This window comes from Oncorhynchus kisutch, linkage group LG18, assembly GCF_002021735.2.
Source record: "Oncorhynchus kisutch isolate 150728-3 linkage group LG18, Okis_V2, whole genome shotgun sequence".
Lineage (NCBI taxonomy): Eukaryota > Metazoa > Chordata > Actinopteri > Salmoniformes > Salmonidae > Oncorhynchus > Oncorhynchus kisutch.
The window spans coordinates 45,428,547-45,455,007 of record NC_034191.2 but is presented as its reverse complement, the minus strand read 5'-3'; the positions used below and the strand labels follow the sequence as shown (position 1 = coordinate 45,455,007).

Sequence of the window (26,461 nt, the reverse complement as noted above, 5' to 3'; positions counted from 1 at the left end):
ATTATAACAGAATATGAGCAAATTATTATCATTTTTTTAACATACCCGTTGCACATCTAGCGATCAACATAGAATTTGAGTTAAGGTGCTGGAGTTCGAGACCAATGGAAAGACAGTTAAAAAATGACATGAAACAGCACCACCCGCTGGTTAAAAAAACAATATGGAAGTCATGAGTTTGCAATAGTACAGTGAAGTAAGCTCTATCTTACCAAAGGTTTTATGACTTAGAAATGGTCTATTTTTCCGTCTTCTTGTACACAAAAACACAACAAAGTCACATTCAAGTAAAACTAACAAAATAAAAGCACTTATGCTGGTCATCCATAGGCTTTATTTGTAGCCAGAGCAGTGTTTGTGATATTTGATAGTACTACATGTCCAGCAAGTGCATGTTTTGTTAATTAACCTATCGTGACAGCCTTACATGAAAAACTGTTGAGAGCAGCACCACAAAAGCCTCTGCTGTCACTGCTAGATTTCCTGGATGTGCGAGTTCCAGATGTGCTTTCAGAATTTCCTGTCAGACATCCTTCAAGAACACTCAGCTGTAGCTAGTTAGACTACTTTTTTACAACACTCTAGTCAGCCCCACTTGAATATACAATGTACGCAAAACATATATTTTCTTGATTTTCTTTACAACATTGTGATAAATACAAGTTTATAAAACTCATCCGAGTTTCCGAAGATATTGTCCTTTTCACTGACATCAGCCTCCACACAGGAAGCCTCAAAAGGGTCTTCTTTGTATGGTTAATGGGCATACCCTAAAGCAAACACTTTATAATACCACACAGGATCTGTCCGTCCTGTCTCGCGTCACATGATGCCATACAACCCACCAGCAGGATATATGAAAGCTTAATGGAGACACCAACAGTCAGATGCCCAGATGGCTCAATGGACATGTGGTAAAGAGAGAGGCACTGCAGGACAGCAACATTATTCATAGATCTCATTCTCCACCCATCCAGTCTCGTTGAGATAGTGCCGACCCTGGTCTTGGCAGGCCTCATAGATGCCATTGGTCACAAAGCCACTCTCTGTCACTGTCTCCTTGTTTGAAACATTCTCGTAATCATCACACTGGGTATGAAGAGAGGAGTCACAGAAGGACATCTTCTTGATTGATTCAGGTGCCATGCTCTCCAGATCGGCTGGTTGAAGCTTAGTGATGTCCTGGTAGGCATAGGGTCCTTGGATGTTGCAGGCCGCTGTGGACATTGTACCCCATTGCTCTTGCTTAGGGTAGCTGTCTGTTTGAGACTTTCTCCTGCGTAAAGACAGTCACACTATCATTTACAGAGGCATGTAGTGAGCCACACACACCTCCAGCATTGCCTACTTCAAATACGGCATTCAAAACCACCTCAAAACAAAACATCTCTTAAGGCCATCTTATGCTCTGTGATGTCTGACGTTGATTATGTTTCGCAAGCCCTCTTGTGAGCTTCCTCAGTTTTGCCACTCATGTCATTTTTTTAACTTAGAGATGTTTTACACACGTTAAAATAATGTTAGGTGCCCTTGAAAGGTGCCTATCGTACAAAATGTATTATTGCATGTTATTATTTAATGAAGCAAACAAGTATTACCTTTTGGCTGCCCGTTTATAGCAGAAGACTCCTGTAGCCACAAGCAGCAGCAGTAGAACGGGGATAGTGGCAAATAGAATGTAGGAGACATATAAGGCATTATCCGAAAGAGTTACTGCAGGGAGAAAAAGAACACCAGAGGTAAGATAATGGTATTCTAGCCTGGTCCCAGATCTGTTTGTGCTATCATGCCAACTCCTTGTCACTCATTGCCAATGACAAGGAGCTGACATGATAGCACAAAAAGATCTGGGACCAGGCTAATGGCAGTAAGTTGGCACCTCAACTATGAATACTTTTGGAAAAAACGTTGGAAAATAAATGAGATTACTTATTGCATTTGGGACACAATGTACAAGGATCAAACTCGATAGACCTGAAGAGTGCAGATTTTTTACCTGATGATTCAGACATTCCTATTTTTGTTTTCTCATCACTCACTGTAGCTGACGGGAGGTTTGGCATTAGAGATATAATTGGGGCAACTGGAAAACAGATCATGAACAAACTTGTAAATAGACAGACACTGTAGCAAAACGTGTAAATAGACAAACACTGTAAGTTCGTATGATATCCAAAAACATCATATAGCCCAAATAAATATGTAGACTAAAAATAGGCAACATTTGTCTTCATCTGAGATTAAAGAATGAGCATGTGTGATGCAGAAATGGGTAGACTAGTATAGTATGACTAATATGCAAATTAGCAGCATACTAGAAATAAACTCCTAAGGTTTCAAGCAGCATCACTAGTAATCTATAATTGTACTATAGCCTACTGTAGGCTATAGTACTGTACTGTAGCCTAATGCATTGCCTCTATTATCTGGGAAGAGGATGAATTGAACGGGACTCTGATAAAGTTTTTCTATTTTACCCTCTTCTATTCTATTATATTGTGATTCATAAATCTTGACCACTAGATGTCATCCTATACATAGACACTTCGGTGATTGAGACTGGTGATGTCATAATCATGTTCGAGCTGTTGATCTCAGTATCAACAAATGACTCATCCCATGGATTCACATATTTGACCTTAACAAAATCTAAATGTTTCTGTTAAAAATGCCAAAACAATGTTTATAAATAGCACTTTTATGTAAGCGTAACTTTGTGAAATCATCACTTACTGTAGGACACAGCCAGGCCTAATTGCTGAACATTAAAGAAGGTAATTCACTAAATTGTTGGACAAAAATAACCATTAGATCTCTTTTTTTATGCAGACCTTTACCTATATTGAATGGACTCAATCACTGGTCTATGTGTTACGGTAAATGTGTCAAATCAGACCGTCACACTGGTAGGCTAAATGTGTGAAAATGTATAGATTTCCAGATTTTACACATTTACCGTAACATATGCACCAACCATCTGTTTTGTGGTCCAGTGGACTCTAAAATATCAGAGTCATAATGTGTTTTTTTTGCTGCAGGAGTGGGTTTACCTGTGTATATTGAATTCCACGCCACAGTAAACACTGGCAACTTTTCTGTAAGAGAAAGAAAGAGACAATCATCAGCTGCAAATTAATATGGACTATATTGATTCTGAATTATCTTTTTCCCTGGTTCCTTGTTGATAAGCTGGTATTCAATCAAAATCATACCATACAATATGATCTCCTTCAGCAGAGATAAACTACAGGATTGAGATTGGATAAATGTAATGTAACGTGGGTCATATTCATTAGTGCACACTGTTGCAAACCGTAACAAAACATTTCGTCAACGGAAACGAGAGATTATTATTGGACAAATTTAGGTAGTCCCTCCCTTTTTCGGTACATTTCCTTCCGTTTGCTGTCTATTGAATACAACCCTGGTTTAATCTGTTCATGTCTAAATATGGACACTATCAAGGACACCGGGGCCATGTTCAGAAGGGCACAATGTTGTGGAACGTTCAGATAGAAAAAAACATGATGTAGAACAAACATAACTTTCTGACATGTAGAATAATGAATAATGTCAGCTCTATTCATGACATTTCTATCTGCAATGTTCCACAGCGTTTGCCTACTCAGAACGTGTCCAGGGTACAGTTCACCTTCAGAGTACTTGCAGACGAAATTGTTCTTGGTGTTGCAGTTTTCATCGTTCCACTGGAACATGAAGCGCCCGCCTTCGTCAGGGGGGGCAGAGGGCTGGTGGTACAGCACCACACACATCTCGTTTCCACACGATGGCTCGTCCCAATGCCAGTTTCTGCAACGAGCGTGTTTTCCATAGGTCAACAACCCTATCAGAAATTCTCAGATAGTCACCATCATGATTCTAAAAATGGACGCTCATCCTACTGATACCCGCTTTTGGGGAGTAGTGAACTACATGCAGTTCTGCTAGTAATTTAACTACATTTTGCAGTAGTATGGTGGCATTTGAACTAAATTCAAATCAAAGTAGAGTTTTCAGTAGTTAATTACTTTTTTTGCCATGTAGTGGTGTAGCTAGCTAGCTACTGGAACAATACACTATTCTTTTTTGCTAAATAAAATAATATATGGGTGAAATCGGCAATCATTTCCTTTCTTTTTTGGCCTCAGGCCTGCCTAATTCTCACTTGAAAGATTTATTTTGTGATTAATAGGATAAATGACACATTCTGGTCAAATCTGACCTCAGTGATCTGTTATTGCAATTTGTCATCTTGTGACACTTCGGATTTACATATGATCATTTTTCACGAAGTAGTTTGGATGTAGTGAACTACTTTTTCAAAGTAAACTATGTTTTTTTAAGGATAGCTTTAGTGTAGCTTAATTTCTGCCAGTGTGAAGTAATTAGTACCTTGGTAAACTATATTTTCAGAATAGCTCCTTCAACACTGCCGATACCACAACATTCATGGTTATTAACATTTTACAGATAAAATAGCAATGACCCTCAAAGCATGAAGACACCAACATATGTTAATCCACGATGCTCTTTGATGACTCTCAGACTATTGTGAGTCATGTGAGGTATCGCTATGGCCCTGTATTTTCCTGTGGTGTGCATGGCAACAGCTGCAGGGATCTCCTAGACTTTTTGCTACAGGGATCTCCTAGACTTGAAACCAAAGTAAAACACAAGGACACCTGAATCTGGCCTTGCTGCCATCCAGCCAGTAGTACTGCGAAGGGCAGCCTATGGTAGTCACCCGGTGGCGTGGGCTTCTGTGCAGCCCGATCCAGAAGTCCCCATCAGTGGCCTGCAACTGCTGGATGAACCTCTCTACCAGGTGCTGCTCATTGTCAGTCTCGATACTGAGGATCTCCCCCCCATCCGTTCTGCAGGCCTGGCTGGCATCATTGAAGGTCACCCTCCGCCGTGGGTCCTGGAAGTAGTTGATCCTGTAGCAGGGTCGCTCTGTGCCACGTCGACAGATCCTCTGGCCTACAGTGCATCACATTGGAAAATAAGAAATTGCAAATCAAGAATGCAAATCAAATTGCTAATTCAATTGCAAAATTGCAAATCTAAGCATGGCTAATCAAGATTGGCAAATCAGAATGGTAATTAATTCATATATATTCATTGGAATAATATTGCAAGTTGTTATGCAAGATGTGAGGACATATGGAACACATATTAGCCTACATGAATTACATGATAATAGGCCTATGTGCAAGATCTCTTGATTATATGTTGGCCTATTGCCATAAGCTTAAGAAATGCTTTACTGTTTTTCATAAGCGCTGGCATATAACACTATGAATAGGCTGCATGTTATTATTTATTGATTATTACTCTCTTATTTTCTTTATTATTAGGGCCTTTATTAATAATGTTGCGAACCACAGTGATTAATCTTTCAAGTAATATGGCCCACCTTGATTTTGCGCGTTGATTTTTGCACCTCCTTTAGGCCATTGAATACCACATTGGTCTTGTAAATCTGTAGCCTACTTGGGAGCACAATACCCCATCTCAAAACGAATCATATTTTTTCCGACACACAAACCAAAACAAAAAGCCTGCCCTGGGTAATGTAAAGGCCCATTGAAGTGAAATTTCGCAGTTACTGTTTTTTCCATGTAGCCTACTAAAATACCCGACTTTGAGCGACGTTTGAAGTTTCTATTTAAACATTTTAGTCGTTCAAAATCTTTCTTTCGTTAGGCACTAAAGAAACATGTTTTTCCCGCACAATCAACAGGGCGCAATATTTTCATGCATTAAATAACTTTGGTTAATCATACCGTTACTTTTTTGACAACGGGCTTTGACAAGTTTGACATTTTTTTCCTGTAAACACTCACCATTGAGTTCAAATTGGGTGAATCCTGGTTGGCAGAAAACAGCGAAAACAATCCCGAGCAGTTTAATAAAATCCATTTCTTCATCTTCACTAAAGAGTTCGCGTGAATTCGAGCAAATCCGTGGCTGCTCGTCAAAGCCTGAGAGAGGGAAACAATCGGATATGGTCACATCAGAATTAGGTCGAAGTGTTTTTGTAGGATCCGGTTTTTAAACCCCTCTTACTGCGGATGGCCTTTGATTTTGTGTAAGTCCATCCAAGATAAAAGTTTAAAGGAGCAACGCTTCTCATATCTTGCTATGTTTTTTTGCGTTCATATAAAGGCATAATAACATTAGGCTACTCCATGCTGTACCCACACAATAATCAAAGTCACATATATTTGATAAGAATGGGAGAGAGACTAGAATGAATGGATGTCTTTGTATGGTATGTTATACTGAGTGAGAGAAACATACATAGGATTGAACAAGTGTATAGTAAATATTTTCTATTTCACATTCATACACACGCGCACACGCGCACACACACACACACACACACACACACACACACACACACACACACACACACACACACACACACACACACACACACACACACACACACACACACACACACACACACACACACACACACTACTTTAATTGAATATCAATCATTCATATGCAAATGTTCCTGCTATTATAGCCTAGATCTACTGTGTGCTAGAGGAAAGATCTGACAACCGGGGTGATAGAAAAATGTGTAATTAAAAAATGTGAAGCATTACAGTTTTTTTACAATCACTTTGGCACTAATTTCAGAACCTTGATGTCATTTTTCAAAACCCTTGACACAAAACTCACAACCAATGATCAAAATGCACATTTTTCAATTGCTTGGATACAATACACATAAAGTTAAGATAATTTGTTCATTGAACTAAAATCACCTGTTCAAAATGACACAACTTAACATCAAATACAATTCACACATTACATCTGAGATGACTGTCTATTCATTTCATTACAATGATCTAACTATCAATTGATACAACTGATCAAAATGATAAGTAACTTGCATTACTCTTAATGCATAGTTTTATGGAAACTGACGAACAATATTCCATGTTTAGATCATGAAAGTTTCAGGATAACGAGATCCATTGACACCAGTTACCGTGGAACATGAACCAATTGGACTACATTATCTATGGATGTAATATTTCATCATCATTCTTTATCAAACACTGTTTCTATGGTCCCATGTACCACTTTTCCAGACCATGTTTTCAGATTTGACATTACTGTACCCTCACCAGCCACTTTATTACGTACACCTATCTAGTACTGGGTACTAGATAGTCCTTTTACAGTGATGTATTTACGTGTAGTAGCATAATGAAACATGTATCACATATTTTGTACTACAATATTTAATGATTGTACGAACAACTACACAGTGAAACTATCGGTATCTTGTGTGTGGGTGATCTAAATGAATGTTCCTATGGTATTTCATGATAAATAAGTTATTTGAACCAATGATTCAGCAAGTGCAAGGTTTCTTTAAAGATATGAATGCACAATGCAATGTTTTGAACATTGGACAGCCTGTGTTACAAGTGATGACCGTTTTGAGTTTTGTGTCTAGATTTTTGAAAAATGACCACAAGGTTCTGAAATTAGTGCCAAAGTGATTGTTAAAAACTGTAATCTCAGGATTGTGTTCATCCACATGAGGAAATTATGAAATTCTAGAGCCGGGTGGCGGGTGCGTATTTAGCAAGGACTTTGCAGTCACTTTTCTTTGTGGACTGCCCTGCAAAGATCCATTGTACTGTAGCTACTATATTTTTTGCTCACTTTACCGTTTGCTCTAGTGGTTGCAGAGCCATGGAAAACTTTGGCGAGACTTTGGCAAATGTTCAAGTGTTCTAGGCAGCAAACTCCAGACAATGCAAGAAGGTGGTGAGCATTTTTTGTTGTTGTGAGGTTACTATGTGATGGCCAATATAACCAGATAACAACGGCCCTGAAATCTGTATCCACATAATTTACACATGGTCAGTCAGTAAAAAAGCCTGTTTTATGCCAGAGCAGATCTGAGATATAATTGAGTGCTGATGCTCAGAGAGCCAACATCAGAGAGCCAACATCAGTCACCTCAGACTCTACCATAATAACACATTTGGTTGTATGCTGTGGCCTAGGCTACATGGGAAAGGGTGACCTAACTTGGCAACAAACAGCAATGGGTTGCCAGGTATGTTAAAACTGGAAACCCAAATTACCCCTATAGTGAACCGTTTTCAGTTCGTGTTTTGACTTCCACTATCAGAAACGGAAAAGTCCAGGGCCTGCGTCCATAAAGTGTCTTAGAGTAGGAGTGCTGATCTAGGATCGGTGAAAAAAGGCTCCGATTTAATTGCTATTGAGGAGAGTTGATCACGGTGAGTTCATGGGCTCAGAGGAGTGTGCAAAGCATTGGCCCCTAACAGGAAGCCAGAAAGGAGGAAAGGGAACAGCTGTTATTTCAACACTATATTTCCTGTCCCAGTTCCTTCTCGTTTGTTTTTCAGGCACTTCCACTCATTTCCCCTACTCTCTAGAAAAATGTAAATAAGTATATTTCACGTTTTTTATGGTCAAAAGGATTGTAGAAATGATTTGACGAAATTATGAATAATGAATAATGAAGAATATGAAGAAAAATGTAGAGGCTTAACGCTTAAAACAGAGTAATCAATAACAGTATTATACACATGACATGCAGCAAATAGAACCCTCATCTCTCAACTAATAATATCAGTTACACATAAAGTAGTCGGAACTTAATTTTATGCAATATTGTCAAAGAGCGATCATGCCCAAGCAGAATCAGGAAAGAACGACAACAATCTTCTATGAACGAAGAGGTAGAACATGCTTTCTCATACCATAAACAGCATTGTCGGTGTCCTGGAAAAACCTATTTATTTTTAATTTACAAAAGAAATACAATTGATTTTCAGATATATTTCCATGTAAGATTATTGAATGACCTAGACTCAATTTATGCAAAATAAATTCAAAATAAATAAATATATATATATATATATATTTTCATCTACATATAAATTAGCAAAAAAAAATGATACAAGATTGTTCCAGGAAGCAGACAGCATGTAAACAGAAAAGACTAGCCTATTTGGCCCAGCACACACAGTAGTAGTCAGCCACAAGTAAATCAGCCACAAGACCGAGACTCATTGGCCTCTCTTCTATCAGTCATCAGCAGATGGTAACCCTGCAACACATGTTTTCTGGGAGCAAATGAAGAGCTCAGACAAGCTGGGCTGTGTTCCACAACACAGGCATTTTATGTGAGGCACTTTTGTGCTGTCTGGCTGGCTCTGGGCCAGAGGTTCACTACTCTTCTTCCTGGAATGTAACGCTCTATCATGTCCCTTTATTAGTGACACAAGTCTTGGCCCCATGAGAGGGTCGTAACCTGAGTGAGACCAGGGTAGTGTTACTCAAGTCATGCAATGTCATGCACTGTCTCTCTGTGAGGGGCTCCCCATCTGCTGTAAATCAGGAATGGACTAGGCCCTTTTGATTTCAAGCCATCAGTATGTTATATAGTATGTTATATAATTAAGCAATAAGACATGGTGGGGTGTGGTATATGACCAATATACCACGGCTAAGGGCTGTTCTTAGGCACGACGCATCACGGAATTCCTGGACACAGTCCTTAGCCTTGGTATATTGGTCATATACCACAAACCCCAGAGGTGCCTTATTGCTATTATAAACTGGTTACCAATATAATTAGAGCAGTAAAAATACTTGTTTTGTCATACCTCTGGTATACAGTCTGATATACCACGGCTGTCAGCCAATCAGCATTCAAGGCTTGAAAGACCCAGTTTAAAATACTAAATAGGGTCTTACTGAAAGGTAATAAAAGTCTATGATTTGGAACAGGCATTTTGTTTATTTTTTATGATCAGATTTGAATTTTTGGGTATTTCCAAATAATAAGAGGAACATCCACTGAGTGCACAAAACATTAGGAACACCTTCCTAATATTGAGTTGCACCCCGTTTGCACACAGACCAACCTCAATTCATTGGGGCATGGACTCTACAAGGTGTCAAAACCATTCCACAGGGATGCTGGCCCATGTTGACTCCAATGCTTCCCACAGTTGGGTGTCAAGTTGGGTGGATGTCCTTCGGGTGGTGGACCATTCTTGATACACAAGGGAAACTGTTGAGTATGAAAAACCCAGCTGCGTTGCAGCTTTTGCACCTGACACCTACTGACATACCCCGCTCAAAGGCACTTCAGTCTTTTATCTTGTCCATTCACCATCTGAATGGCACACATACACAATCCAAATGTCAATTGTCTCAAGGCTTAAAAATCCTCATTTAACCTGTCTCATCCCCTTCATCGACAGTGATTGAAATGGATTTAACATGAATAAGGGATCATAGCTTTCAAATGGATTCACCTGGTCAAGTCTATGTCATGGAAAGAGCAGGTGGTCCTAATGTTTTGTATACCTTGGTCCACAATCATTGATAACTACCCAAACTTGGCCAGCAGATGACAGCATAAGACTACTTCTCTCACAACAATCTTTTTTAACTTACCGTCATTGCATTGTCTTATCCAAGCAATGGCAGTGACCAATAATCACATTATTTCTACTTTCATACTAGTTCTACTCCAACATTTCTAACACACAAGAGCCATCTCAAGGACACAACATGAAGCCATAACTAGACAATGGCCCTTGTATGGCCATAGAACAGGGAAATGGTCAAACAGGGAAATGGTTCTAATCGTTTTTCCACCATTCATTTTTCCCATAGGGGATTTTAGAAACACTTAAAATAAGGGCTATGTTTTGTCTAGGTTTACCCTGGTGTGATGTTTTGATAACCATGTTAATCTCTCTCGGACAAGGTGACTTTTATCAATATATTCAGTTCTATTTACTCTCAGATTTGAAAATGCTAATTAACGTGAAAGTACACATCATGTAAAACTACAAATCCCTGCAAGCTTCTGCATCTCTAGCGGATACCTTTTATACCAGATAAAATGTGCACAAGACAGATAGTAGTCTATCTGTAGTCAATTTATTCATTACTACATTTATCTAACATTAGATTCTTACCTTTGCCTCGATTCGGCAGTCTCGTCCAGATCATCATGGCATTTGTAATTGTTTATGATGGCCACATTTGCAGCTAATTAGCATATACGGTTATGAAAACGTCACGCCCGAGTATACCTACATATTGTAAGTGATTCTAAAATCACACATGGGAAAAATGAATGGTGGAAAAACTATTGGAACGATTTCCCTGTTTGACCTCTAGGTTTTATTGGTATTATGACTCATACTGTGGTATTCTACAATATGTCCACCTTGCAAGCTGACATGATGAGAAAGGAGAGATAAGCTAGTTGTGTGATGCAGGAGCTGTCCACGGAGACACACAGGTAGTATTATGACTCCTTGATCTATCCACTATACCCTTCCAAAGTGTACAGTGTCATTCTCTTACCCATTCCCACCATCTCTTCTTTCCCAAATCAAATCTAATTGCCCTTGGTTATTGCTATGACTGTGATCGAATTTCTGCCACCATTGTTGAGTCCTGAGAATGAATACGGTAAAAAGCACAATGGCGATTACTGTGTTGGAATATGTTGTCACTACGGCATAATCCTGGCTGACATGTCTTGACGTTATTACACTTGTCATGTTGTTTTATGGCTCATTTTCAGTGGTGAAGTTCACAGTTCATGCAGGATTTAACTTTGTGAAATTTGAGGGTTCCTGCATTGGTGACTGAATGAATGAAAACCTTTATTAGAAAGACTGAATGGAGAACAATTCCACATTTAACAGCTATTATTAACCCATTCATCTTACATATGAGTTAATTGTTCTAAAATCCTTTGTGTCCCCCTCTCAAACCAGAAATAATATAACAAAATAGATATGCTTAATTGTTTAGCTAACAAAGAGTCTGCCAAAACACCGTTGAGGGAAGTGCACCAGATGATGCAGTCCACACCATGTAACATTCACATTTTCAGCCTACAATATGCTGAGAGTTTGGAGCTTCGTCAACCACACTGCCCTCCACACCACCATCCTTAATTCCCCCCACAGCCTACCTCCCAGGCTGGTTTTGGTTACCCTACCTACTTCCATCCCAAGGCCTGGGACACTCCTGTCCCCCATGGCATCCCCAACCCTGCAACAGGAGCCAAACCAAGACCTCCTGTGCTCACCCAGAATTGAGCAGTGGCAGTGACTCTTGTCCCATGCAGCAGCTCCACTCCTTTGGCGGGAGCTTCAACTGGGTGGACTGAGCTCTGCCAACACTGCTCTTCCAGTTCACGCCTCTGCATCCAGCTACTTGAGGGAGATTCTTCAAAGTAGCCACCCTTTGCCTTGATGACAGCTTAGCACACTCTTGGCATTCTCTCAACCAGCTTCATGAGGTAGTCACCTGGAATGCTTCAACTAACAGGTGTGTCTTGTTAAAATTTGATTTGTGGAATTTCTTTCCTTCTTAATGCGTTTGAGCCAATCAGTTGTGTTGTGAAAAAGGTATCAGTGGAATACAGAAGATAGCCCTATTTGGTAAAAGACCATATGGCAAGAATTATGGTCCATATTATGGCAAGAAAAGCTCAAATAACCAAAGAGAAAGGACAGTCCATCATTACTTTAAGACATGAAGGTCAGTCAATCTGGAAAATGTCAAGAACTTTGAAAGTTTCTTGAGGTGCAGTCGCAAAAATAATCAAGCGCTATTTTAAAACTGGCTCTCATGAGGGCCGCCACAGGAAAGGAAGACCCCGAGTTCATTAGAGTTACCTGCCTCAGAAATTGCAGCCCAAATAAATGCATCACAGAGTTCAAGTAACAGACACATCTCAACATCAACTATTCAGAGGAGACTGTGTGAATCAGGCCTTCATGGTAGAATTACTGCAAAGAAACCACTACTAAAGGACACCAAAAAGAAGAAGAGACTTGCTTGGACCAAGAAACACGAGAAATCTGTCCTTTGGTCTGATCAGTCCAAATTTGCGATTTTCAGTTCCAACCGCCGTGTCTTTGTGAGACGCTAAGTAGGTGAACGGATAATCTCTGCATGTGTGATTCCCACCATGAAGCATGGAGGAGGAGGTGTGATGGTGTGGGGGTGCTTTGCTAGTCAGTGGCAGGGTAGCCTAGTGGTTAGAGCGTTGGATTAGCAACTGGAAGGTTCCAAGTTCAAACCCCCGAGCTGACAAGGTACAAATCTGTCGTTCTGCCCCTGAACAGGCAGTTAACCCACTGTTCCTAGGCCATCATTGAAAATAAGAATTTGTTCTTAACTCACTTGCCTAGTCAAATAAATAAATAAAATTTAGAATTCAAGGCCCACTTAAACAGCATGGCTACCACAGCATTCTGCAGCGATGCGCCATCCCCTCTGATTTGCGACTATCATTTGTTTTTCATCAGGACAATTACCCAACACACCTCCAGTCTGTGTTAAGGGCTATTTGACCAAGAAGGAGAGTGATGGAGTGCTGCATCAGATGATCTGAACTCAACCCGTTTGGGATGAGTTGGACCGCAGAGCGAAGGAAAAGTAGCCAACAAGTGCTCAACATATATGGTAACTTCTTATAGACTGTTGGAAAATCATTCCAGGTGAAGCTGGTTGAGAGAATGCCAAGAGTGTGCAAAGCTGACATCAAGGCAAAGGGTGGCTACTTTGAAGAATCTAAAATATATTTAGATTTGTTTAACACTTTTTTGGTTACTACAGGATCCCATATGTGTTATTTCATTTCTGTAATGTAGAAAATAGTCAAAATAATGAAAAATCATTGTATGAGTAGGTGTGTCCAAACTTTTGACTGGTACTGTAACTGCAGATGACCCTATGCCTCTTAGCTCTTTTGAGAATTAACTTAATACCCCCTTTGACTTTAAATCTTGTAGAGGGCTTAGGCTAATGCACTTAAATGTGAAAATAATGACATTATTGACATTTGGGTACAGGAATCATGTCCTGACATCTCAGAAACATGGTTAAATGGTTCTGTCTCTGACAAAGACAAAGTAAGTGATTCAAATGTATTTAGATGTGACAGATTACAGAAAGGGGAGGAGTGGCCATATATGTAAAATCATATTTCATGACATGCCAATCTTTAAATATTTTTGTTCCCAAGACGTTTGAGATCCTGGTTGTGTCCATAAACCAGAATACACATTTATTTGTTGCTGGGATTTACCACCCCCCTGCTGCCATGGTGGATGCTATTGGTGCTATATCTGAGTGTTTAACACCTTTTCTGTCCTCAGAGTTGGTCATTTTAGGGAATTTGATTCTGGATTGGCTATCTCCGGCCTCATATCAATTTAAGAATATATGCATTGATTTTTATCTGACTCAAATTATCTAAAAACCCACATGTCTAAAGGTGAAAAACCCTGTTAACTCTTCATTGATTGATAGCCCACATAAATAACCCACATAAATATTTGTTTAGTAGAGTATTTGCATGTGATTTCAGTGATCATTGTCCCATAGTATGTATTACAGAGAAACAGCTAAATACTAATCCTTGTTTAATTAAGAAGATGCATTTAAAAAAGTTTTCTGATCAAGGGGTTTTTACATGACCTGCTCTCCTCTGATTTAGCCACTGTCTCATTTATCCCTGACCCTGAATTGGCTTTCCAAAATGTATCCTCCATATTTATTAATCTGGCCGATAAACATGCCCCTTTTAAACAATTTAGAGTCAAAGATAGATTGAACACTTTGTTTTCTGCATAATTATCTGAGCTAATTCAGAGGAGAAATCAGGTCTAGGCCAAAGCAAGGAAAACTGACTCAAAGAAAATAAAATAAAATGTTATTGGTCATACACATGGTTAGCAGATGTTAATGTGAGTTTAGTGAAATGCTTGTGCTTCTAGTTCCGACAGAGCAGTAATATCTAACAAGTCATCAAACAATTCCACAACAACTACCTAATACACACAAATCAAAAGGGATGGAATAAGAAAATGTTCATATAAATATATGGATGAGCGATGACCGAGTGGCATAGGCAAGATCCAATAGGTGGTATAAAATACAGTATATACTGTACATATGAGATGAGTAATGCAAAATATGTAAACATTATTAAAGTGGAATTATTAAAGTGACTAGTGATCCATTTATTAAAGTGGCCAATGATTTCGAGTCTGTATGTAGGAAGCAGCCTCTCTGTGTTAGTGATGGCTGTTTAACAGTCTGATGGTCTTAAGATAGAAGCTGTTTTTCAGTCTCCCAGTCTCAGCTTTGATGCACCTTTACGGACCTCGCCTTCTGGATGGTAACCCGATCGAGCCTGACTTTAACCCGATCGAACATCTCTGGAGAGACCTGAAAATACCTATGCAGCAAAGCTCCCCATCCAACCTGATAGAGTTTGAGAGGATCTGCAGAGAATAATTGGAGAAACTCACCAGATATAGGTGTGCCAAGCTTGTAGCGTCATAGCCAAGAAGAGTCGAGGCTGCAATCACATCCAAATGTGCTTCAGCAAAGTACAGAGTAAACGGTCTTAATCCTTTTGTAAATGTGATATTTCAGCTGTTTATTTTTAAATAAATGAGCAAAAAGGTCTAAAATCCTGTTTTGCATTGTCAATCTAATTGTGTGTAGATTTATGAGGAAAATAAACTATTTAATCAAAGAATAAGGCTGTAACTTATCAAGATGTAACTACATTCTGAAGGCACTGTATGTTGTTCTCTAGAGCGCATAAAAAGTAGTCTGGTAAAAAACATATTGATGAGTTATTTAAGAAGCTGAGAATTAAAATGGACTTATTCTATATCAATAGGTCCTGTCCCTCGCTAAATAGTAGAAAACAGATTATTCAGTCAACACTCCTATCGGTCCTAGATTATGGCGACATCATCTATATGAACACAGCTACCACTTAATTAAAGCTGTGAGATGCAGTTTATTTATTTAACTAGGCAAGTCAGTTAAGAACAAATTCTTATTTTCAATGACAGCCTAGGAGCAGAATTACAGATGTGTACCTTGTCAGCTCAGGGTTTGATCTTGCAACCTTTATGGTTACTAATCCAACGCCCTAACCACTAGGCTACCCTGCCGCCCTATCAAAGAGCAATGGTCTTTTTTACGAGCTACAGTCTTTGTACTCTCTACCAGAATGTTGTTTGGCCCTCTTTGATGTCACGTAAATTGATACATTGCTTTGTTTTCATTTATAAAGCCCTTTTACCACACCCGGTCACACAGGGATGGCTAACTCTGGAAATTCCTTTGGTCTCTACCGAGTTAGGGTAAATCAGCTTTTAGTTTTCTGGCACCTTATTTGTGGAACAATCTTCAAAATGTTCTTAAATGCCATGTTCTAGTGCCTCTAGTGCAATTCATGACCGTCAATTCTTTCTGCTTGCGTTTTGTATTTATATTTTGATGTGTGCATTTTCTGTGATTTCTGTCATTCAGGACTCATCTGTAAAATAGACCTTGGTCTCAGTATGACTCCCTGATAAAATAAACGTTAAAAAACAACAGCAGAAAAACATGTGAGGCAAGCAACATGCATTTGATCACTGTGGTATTTCCAGATGTAGAGTACTGCCCTTTCATTCATTTTCAGAATCAATAAACCTTGATTATCTATTGACTTAAATAATAGTAAACAGCTTAGTTTCAAACTATGCTGTCTTAGTTTGGCATGGCGTAATCTGGAACTCTCCCATTGAGTGAATCCTGCAGCCATTAGCATTATTGGAATCTGATAATATAATGCTCATTGCATCCCCTATTGAACACTAAACTGTTGTCATTGGAGAGATCTTGGGCAGAGACAAAAAGGGAAGGGACTATCACCGAGTGACGCATCCGTATAGTATTTCAAATCTCTTCTCTCACCAAGCAGATTTTGGCAAAAACATATCTGGTCTTTTTCATTCTATATTTCACACTGAACAATAGGCCTTGACCAGTAGCAGTTGTAGCCTACAGTGAAGGCTACTTGCAAGGAGCCTCTATACTGGAATAGAGGCCTATTTTTGGTTTTGTGTGTTTCTTACCTTGTGGCGTGGGTTATCAGATTTCCAAAATTCATAGTGTTTCATTCCCAAGACATGAATCCACTCTTCTACATAGGACATAGCAAAGACAGCTTTGTCTCTATTGGATATTTAAAATCTCACTTTTAGGTGGAAGTTTGATAAGAAACGCAAAATGAACCCCAAGGATGCCAAACCTGTGAAGCTCTAAGGGCCTGTATCCTAGACAAAGGTTAAGCCAAGTTCTGGGCTAAAACCCATGCTCAATAGAGAATCATTCTATAGTATTCAGTATAGATTTGTTGTATCGGAGGCTCAGAATTTATATTATCGGATATTCTACACATTATCTCAACCTATCAACAAAAAAACAGATTAAAAAGGTTTACATACACCTTTAATTCCCTGTCTTAGGTCAGTTAGGATCACCACTCTATTTTAAGAATGTGAAATGTCAGAATAATAGTAGAGAGAATGATTTCTTTCAGATTTGATTTCTTTCATCACATTCCCAGTGGGTCAGAAATGTACATACACTCAATTAGAATTTGGTAGCATTGCCTTTAAATTGTTTAACTTGGGTCAAACATTTCGGGTAGCCTTCATCAAGCTTCCCACAATAAGTTGAGTGAATTTTGGTCCATTCCTCCTGACAGAGCTGGTGTAACTGAGTCAGGTTTGTAGGCCTCCTTGCTCTTTCAGTTCTGGACACAAATTTTCTATAGGATTGAGGTCAGGGCTTTGTGATGGCCACTCCACTTTGTTGTCCTGAAGCCATTTTGCCACAACTTTGGAAATATGCTTGGGGTCATCGTCCATTTGGAAGACCAATTTGCAACTGATGTCTTGAGATGTTGCTTCAATATAACCACATCATTTTCCTACCTCATGAAGCCATCTATTTTGTGAAGGGCACCAGTCCCTCCTGCAGCAAAGCACCCCCACAACATAATGCTGCCAACCCCGCGCTTCACGGTTGGGATGGTGTTCTTGGGCTTGCATGCCTCCCCCTTTTTCCTCCAAACATAAGAATGGTCATTATGGCCAAACAGTTCTATTTTTGTTTCATCAGACCAGAGGACATTTCTCCAAAAAGTAAGATCTTTGTCCCCCTGTGCAATTGCAAACCGTAGTCTGGCTTTTGTATGGCAGTTTTGGAGCAGTGGCTTCTTTCTTGCTGTGAGGCCTTTCAGGTTATGTCGATATAGGACTCGTTTTACTGTGGATATAGATACTTTTGTACCTGTTTCCTCCAGCATCTTCACAAGGTCCTTTGCTGTTGTTCTGGGATTGATTTGCACTTTTCGCACCAAAGTACGTTCATCTCTAGGAGACAGAACGCGTCTCCATCCTGAGCGGTATGACGGCTGCGTGGTCCCATGGTGTTTATATACTTGCATACTATTGTTGTATAGATGGACATGGTACCTTCAGGCGTTTGGAAATTGCTCCCAAGGATGAACAAGACTTGTGGAGGTCTACAATTCTTTTCTGAGGTCTTGGCTCATTTCTTTTGTTTTTCCCATGATGTTATGCAAAGAGGCACTTAGTTTGAAGGTAGGCCTTGAAATACATTCACAGGTACACCTTCAATTGAGTCAAATTATGTAAATTAGCCTATAGCTTCTAAAGCCATGACATACTTTCCAAGCTGTTTAAAGGCACAGTCAACTATGTACACTTCTGACCCACTGTAATTGTGAATTATAAGTGAAATAATCTGTCTGTAAACAATTGTTGAAAAAAATTCTAATGACATGCACAAAGTAGATGTCCTAACCAACTTGCCCAAACTATAGTTTGTTAACAAGACATTTGTGGGGTGGTTGAAAAACGAGTTTAAATGACTCCAACCTAAGTGTATGTAAACTCCCAACTTCAACTGTTTATATTTGTAATACATTTTTTCCAAATCACCTTTTAACAAATCACTGAAGAATATTGCATTCAAGTGGGTTCATTATAATGTAAAAAGAAATCATGATGCTTCATTGAATGAATCTAACATGATATTTGAAACAGACATGAATGCAGTGTATAATCTGTCCCTGTAAAGCAACAACGCTCAATCATTTTCAAGATATCCCTTATTTGTTTCCAAGAAATATGAAATATCTCATGTGTATCATTTTAGAAATGTTACAGATTTTCTTTAGTGGGTACATTTAAATGTGCATTTCCTACGTGGGATAACAAATCTCCCAACCATCTCTGCATTATCATCTCCTCTGCACTTTGATCATGGATACTGACTGTGGTTATCTCTGTTCTGTGAATGTCCTCTTAGTATATCTCTCATCCTCTCTCGCCACAGTAGTTAGCAAGAATAAAACTTATATTTTTAAGTGTCAAGTAAAAAATCGATAAGTAAAAAAAAAAAATGAAATTAGAAAATAAAAGTTACAAATAATTAAACAGAAGCAGTAAGATAACAAGCAAGACTATATACAGGGGGTACCGGTACAGCGTCAATGTGTGGGGACACCGGTTAGTTCAGGTAATTGAGGTAATATGTACATGTGGGTTGAGTGAAAGTGACTATGCATAGATTATAAACAGAGTAAAAGAGTGGTCTGGGTAGCGCTTTGATTCAGGATTTTTGGATCTCGACTTGGCTCTCCGGCACCGCTTGCCGTGCAGTAGCAGAGAGAACAGTCTATGACTAGGGTGGCTGGAGTCATTGACAATGTTTAGGATCTTCCTCTGACACTGCCTGAAATAGAGGTCCTGGATTGCAGGAAGTTTGGCCCCAGTGATGTAGTGGGCTGTATGCACTACCCTCTGTAATGCCTTGTGGTCGGAGGCCGAGCAGTTGCCATACCAGGCAGTGATGCAACCAGTGATGCTCTCGATGGTGCAGCTGTAGATCCTTTTGAGGATTTGAGGACCCATGACAAATCTTTTCAGTCTCCTGAATAGTCTTTGTCGTGCACTTTTCACGACTGTCTTAGTGTTGTTGGACCATGATAGTTTGTTGGTGATGTGGACACCAACTCAACCTTTACCACTACAGCCCCGTCGATGAGAATGGGGGTGTGCTCGGTCCTCCTTTTCCTGTAGTCCACAATCATCTCCTATGTCTTGATCATGTTGAGGGAGAGGATGTTGACATGGCACCACACGACCAGGTCACTGACCTCCTCCCTATGGGCTGTCTCATCGTTGTCGGTGATCAGGCCTACCACCATTGTGTCATCTGCAAACTTGATGATGGTGTTGGGGTCCTGCCTGGCCATGCAGTCATGAGTGAACAGGAAGTACAGGAGGGGACTGAGCACCCACCCCTGTGGGGCCCCTGTGTTGAGGATCAGCGTGTAGGATTTGTTGTTCCCTACCCTTACCACCTGGGGGTGGCCCGTCAGGAAGTCCAGGATCCAGTTGCAGAGGGAGGTGTGTAGTCCCAGATAACTTAGCTTAGTGATGAGCTTTGAGGGCACTATGGTGCTGAACGCTGAGCTGTAGTCAACGAGTAGCATTCTCACATAGGTGTTCCTTTTGTCCAGGTGGGACTGGGCAGTGTTGAGTGCAATAGTGATAGCATCATCCGTGGATCTGTTGCGGGGGTATGCAAATTGGAGTTTGTCTAGGGTTTCAGGGATAATGGTGTTGATGTGAGCCATGACCAGTCTTTCAAAGCACTTCATGGCTACAGATTTGAGTGCTACGGGTCGGTAGTCATTTAGGCAGGTTTTCTTTGTGTTCTTGGGCACAGGGACTATGGTGGTCAGCTTGAAACATGTTGGTATTACAGACTCAGTTGGTTGAAAATGTCAGTTAAAGACGCTTGCCAGTTGGTCAGCGCATGCTCGGAGTACACGTCCTTGTAATCCATCTGGCCCTGCGGCCTTGTGAATGTTGACCTGTTTAAAGGTCTTACACACATCGGCTATGGAGAGCGTGATCACACAGTCGTCCAGAACAGCTGGTGCTCTCATGCATGTTTCAGTTTTACTTGCCTCGAAGTGAGCATAGATGTAATTTATCTCGTCTGGTAGGTTTGTGTCACTGGGCAGCTCGTGGCAGTGCTTCCCTTTGTAGTCTGTAATAGTTTGCAAGCGCTGCCACATCCGATGAGCATTGGAGCCGGTGTAGTACGCTTCAATCTTTGTCTTGTATTGACACTTTGCCTGTTTGATGGTTCGTCAGAGGGCATAGCGGGATTTCTTATAAACTTACGGGTTAGAGTCTCGCTCCTAGAAAGCAGCAGCTCTACCCTTTAGCTCAGTGAGGATGTTGCCTGAAATCCATGGCTTCTGGTTGTGGTATGTACGTACAGTCACTGTGGGGACAACGTGATCGAAGCAGTTATTGATGAAGTCTGTGACTGATGTGGTGTACTCCTCAATACCCTCGGAAGAATCCTGGAACACATTCCAGTCTGTGCTAGCAAAACAGTCCTGTAGCTTAGCATCTGCTTCATCTGACCACTTTCTTATTGACCGAGTCACTGGTGCTTCCCGCTTTAGTTTTTGCTTGTAAGCAGGAATCAGGAGGATACAATTATTGTCTGATTTGCCAAATGGAGGGTAAGGGAGAGCTTTGTATGCATCTCTGTGTGTGGAGTAAAGGTGGTCTAGAGTTTTTTTTCCCTCTGGTTGCACATTTAAAATGCTGATAGAAATGAGGTAAAACTGATTTGAGTTCCTCTGCATTAAAGTCCCCGGCCACTAGGAGCTCCGCCTCTGGATGAGCGTTTTCCTGTTTGCCTATGGCCATATACAGCTCATTGAGTGCGGTCTTAGTGCCAGCATCGGTCTGCGGTGGTGTATAGACAGCTACAAAAAATATAGATGTAAACTCTCTAGGTAAATAGTATGGTCTACAGCTTATCATGAGATACTCTACCTCAGGTGAGCAAAACCTTGAGACTTCCTTAAATTTCGTGCACCAGCTGTTGTTTTCAAATATGCATAGGCCTCTTCCACTTGTCTTACCAGAGGCTGCTGTTCTATCATGCCAAAAAATCTTCAAACCTGCCAGCTGTATGCTAATCATGTCGTCGTTCAGTCATGACTCTGGAAAACATAAGCTATTACAGTTTTTAATGTCCCGTTGGTAGGATATACATGCTCGTAGTTCGTCTATTTGTTTATCGATTGATTGATTGATTGATTGATTGTAAGTTGGCTAATAGGACCACAGCGACCTCGTCAAGGTGTAGCCTCCACTCTGGCACTTTCTTCTGGGAAGGCTTTCCAGTAGATGTTGGAACATTGCTGCGGGGACCATTCAGCCACAAGAGCATTAGTGAGGTCAGGCACTGATGTTGTGTGATTAGGCCTGTCTCACAGTCGGTGTTCCAATTCATCCCAAAGGTGTTCGATGGGGTTGAGGTCAGGGCTTTGTGCAGGCCAATCAATTTCTTCCACACCGATCTCAACAAACCTTTTCTGTATGGACCTCGCTTTGTGCACGTGGGCACTCATGCTGAAACAGGAAAGGGCCATCCTCAAACTGTTGCCACAAATTTGGAAGCACAGAATTTTCTAGAATGTAATTTTATGCTGTAGCATTACGATTTCCCTTCAAAATACGGCGGTTCGGCCACGGAGACCGATTTCATGAAGCTCTCTATGAACAGTTCTTGTGCTGAAGTTGTTTCCATAGGCAGTTTGGAACTCGGTAGTGAGTGTAGTAACAGAGGACAGGTGATTTTTACACCCTTACGCGCTTCAGCACTCCGTGGTACCATTCTGTGAGCTTGTGTGACCTAACACTTCACGGCTGAGCCGTTGTTGTTCCTAGACTTTTCCATTTCATAATAACAGCACTTACAGTTGACCGCTCTAGCAGGGCAGAAATTTGATGAACTGACTTGATGGAAAGATGGCATCCTATGACAGTGCAATGTAGAAAGTCACTGAGCTTTTCAGTACTGGCCATTCAACTACCAATGTGTGTCTATGGAGATTGCATGGCTGTGTGCTCGATTTTATACTCCTGTCAGTAATGGGTGTGGCTGAAATAGCTGAATACACTCATTTGAAGGGGTGTCCACAAATACTTTTGGCCATGTAGTGTATGTTAAAACACTTGAGCAATACTGTACAAGATAACATGAGGCAGCATCAATACTTCTTTGTGGGAACTGATATATTACCCATGACATTTATCTGACTACAATTAATAGCGTTTCCTATGACTCCATAGATATATGCACTGAGTCTTCCACAATGTTCTGAAATGAAATAGGTTTTGGGGATTTTATTTTGATATACTGTACTCAATACAGCTGAATTCTAACCTAAGATGGCTGGTTTTCGTGTCAATCATGCTCCAATTTCAGACCTGCTACTGCTGCTCTGTACTGTATATTATCTGAAAAAGACTACATTCTGTTAAATATGAATTCAATTGTATCTGTAATGATGTCTGTTTTTATGAGAATATAGTAAAAGTACTGCTTATGAACTAGCCGTAACAATACATACTATTTACACAGTGTAAACTTCACACAAGCTTTATTTACAGTTGACATAAAATGTCTTTACAACAATCATCCACATGAAATAAACACAACAATGAAATCATAAATATACATGGATTACTTACTGTACTCTATATACAATGGTAGAGGAGTTGATATATATAAGCACGAGGAGCAGAAACAATTATATAGTTTAAATGTTCCCTATAATGGGACACAATGTTCTCTCTCTCTCTCTCTCTCTCTCTCTCTCTCTCTCTCTCTCTCTCTCTCTCTCTCATTCTGCTATGTGGAAAGTTCTGTTCTGCTTTTACTGGACATTGTGAAGAATATCCTGGAGGAGAGCACTTAGTTTCGCAGAGAAGTCCTCCTCCAATAAGCCCAGAGGTTGTAGAGAGAGCGGCTCGCTGGGGCTCTGAGCCTGTGACTCCTGCCCCAGAAGGTGCTTCTCAATTCGGGCATGGAACAACTGGTCCTGTAAGGCGACACTCTGGCAGAACTGCTCCATACTGGTGGACACCACTGCCTTGAGGGGCTGTGGAGCCAGCAGGAGATGGGCCAGCTTTGCTTTCAGCACCCCCACCCTGCCCTGGACCTCCAGACTCAACGCCTGCACCTCCTGTCCCAGCCGGACATTCACCTCCTGGCAGAAGTCCCCCTGAATGGTACCATTGAGCTCCCTGATCATGCTGGACGTCTTGGTTTTGAAGTCCTGGATGAGGAAGGTCATTTCGGCACTGCTGTCGTCCAAGGTCTGGCTGATCCACTGCACAGCCTCCAGGTATAGGATGGGTCCGGCCACCGCCTGGCGTTCCGCTGCCTCCAATCCCTGAAAGTAGAGCCTGAGGTGGCTACACAGCTCCTGGCTGTTGCCGTCCAAGGCACTCTGGAGCTGCTTGATCAGGGGGCCTAGGCGATCTCTCATGCTGGCCAGGGTGGACTCGCTGGACTGGGGGTGGGCAGGGTACGGGGCAAGCATCTCCCTCAGCTTAGTGAGCTCCTGGCGAAGGCGGGCGCGCAGCCTCTCAGACTCCAGGGTAAGCTTGTGCCGGATTTCGCTCACCATGGGGCTGGCGCTGTCCTGGAAATACAGGTTGCTGTTCTCCACATGGCTCTTCCACAGCCCGCTGTTCACATACAGGATCAGTTAAAACACTGTTATAAGGCTGTTATGAGGCTGTTAAGGGGTTGTTGCAGGACTGGGACAGGGCTGTTAAAATACTGCTATAATACCATTATATGACTGTTATAAGGCTGTTATAAGTCTGTTATGGGACTGTTATACGGCTGTAATAAGGATGTGTAGGATTGTTAGAAGGCTCACCTGTATACATGCATTTCTGATTCATGATTCAATTGTTTATGTATGTGTACATACTTGACATCCTTGTTGAGGTCTGTCTTCTCATGAGCCTGATTTGTCATCATGTCCCGTAGTGCCTGGGATGTTTCTCTGCTGGTACGGTGGAGTGGGTATGCTACAGTAGAAGATAGGAGAAGTTAACACCATTGATACATTAACTCCTTTTAAATTCTATTATTCTCTTTAAAACACCATTACATCTGCTCTATATTATGACAAACACTATTCGATAGCAGATGCAATGATGTTTTTAAAGAAATGGAAAGGGAAGAAAGCACAAACCTGTGGTTGTCAAAAATGACAAGGCGAAGATCACTACTTTGAGATGCATGTTTTTTTTCACTGAAGAAAAATGGGAAAATGAATTTTTTGATTTTTCACATGAATCTTCAGACTAAATAGACCAAACAACAATAGAAGTAGCTGTAGATCAATAAGTGCTAGAGTGGCCTGTCCTTACCTGTATACTAGGATTGGCAGAATGACTCTTCATCAAGACAGTGCTTATAAAGGGATGGGTCCTTCTTTTCATTGGCTGCCCTTAACTCTGCCTGTGTCAACACACAACACGTGGAGGGTCATGTTGATAAGGAATAGCACCCAACACAACGCACAGTAACTCTCCCTGTCACAGACTGCACAAGCTCCAACATTCCTTGCGACATCGGTTTCAAGAATTTCAAATGATGTCATCCTGTATTAAGGGGCAAGATTGTAAAAGCGTTGTGGTCTTAAAATGAGTCATGTGGGGCGACAGGGTCAATATCAGGAAGAGTTTGCAGGTCAATAAAAGAGGACATGCAAAGTTGATTCATTGCAACTACCATGGGGACACGTGTTCCTAAAAAACCACCACGTTGAATTATAATTTAAATGCACTATTAAATTCATCCGCTTAGATACACTACATGGCTCAAAATACAGTATGTCAAGTTTTTTTAAACGTTATTTAAAAAGCATCAGCGGGGTTCACACCATTCACACACACAGTCCCAAAACACAGTCCACGCTGCTGGAGGTCCTCAAGATAGCCCCCGCCACCACCGTCGGTCACTCGTCCAGCATTTGTCCATCGGTTGTTGGTTGCCAGTTGTTCCTCTTCGCCGGTTATCATCAGGCGTCTGTGGCACCGAGCCTATGGTCTGTTCCACACTGGCGATAGAGGGGGAGAGGAAGACATGCATGAGCAGGAGCCGTTCTGAACAGAAGTATTTGACCACACTCACATGTTATGGGGTTGCCCGTCCCTTATCTGCAGAATAGAGCGTTGTCGACTCAGGTCCCCCTCTGGCTGCAGGCTGGATGTGACGTGGTGACTACTGGTGGTCGTGGTCGTGGAAGCAGCAGCAGTTCGGCCAGTGCTTCATTTGTAAATTGGGAGGTGCGGGAACAAAATGTGAGCCAAGATGGGGGGCTATGAGGTACCTGAGAACGCATGAAAGAAAGATAACCTTTATAATAAAGCATTGCATCATCATTGCTTTTGTGTGCTGGCATAGAGCAGTAGAGTAGAGCCACTTGGAAAAGTTGCACACATATAGGAGAACCCGAAATTGAAGCCTGGGATCTGGGAAAAATGTGGCCTTTTATGAATGAATTTCATGCAATTCTACATCGTTTTAGATTATTGGAGACCTTAGCAGAATCGTTTTTAATACCTCACAAATGATCAAAATGACAGGCTACTTTGACACTGACAAACAGAATCTG

General features: G+C 40.9%; 2 protein-coding genes across 2 annotated transcripts; both read right to left on the bottom strand.

Annotated features, from left to right (window-relative positions):
* Positions 1-311: 311 nt before the first annotated feature.
* On the bottom strand, positions 312-6,092 carry LOC109908856 (layilin-like). Its single transcript, XM_020507596.2, has 7 exons — positions 5,847-6,092; positions 4,683-4,980; positions 3,653-3,810; positions 3,051-3,095; positions 1,997-2,083; positions 1,599-1,713; positions 312-1,276 (listed from the first exon to the last, which is right to left on the bottom strand). Exons 1-7 carry the CDS (start codon positions 5,920-5,922, stop codon positions 946-948), a joined length of 1,110 nt encoding a protein of 369 aa, XP_020363185.1. The 5' UTR covers positions 5,923-6,092; the 3' UTR covers positions 312-945.
* A 17,313-nt stretch (positions 6,093-23,405) lies between these two features.
* On the bottom strand, positions 23,406-25,238 carry LOC109909302 (uncharacterized). Its single transcript, XM_020508384.2, has 3 exons — positions 25,034-25,238; positions 24,767-24,866; positions 23,406-24,515 (listed from the first exon to the last, which is right to left on the bottom strand). The coding sequence occupies exons 1-3, from the start codon at positions 25,080-25,082 to the stop codon at positions 23,699-23,701; spliced, it is 966 nt and encodes a 321-aa protein (XP_020363973.1). The 5' UTR covers positions 25,083-25,238; the 3' UTR covers positions 23,406-23,698.
* Positions 25,239-26,461: the final 1,223 nt, after the last annotated feature.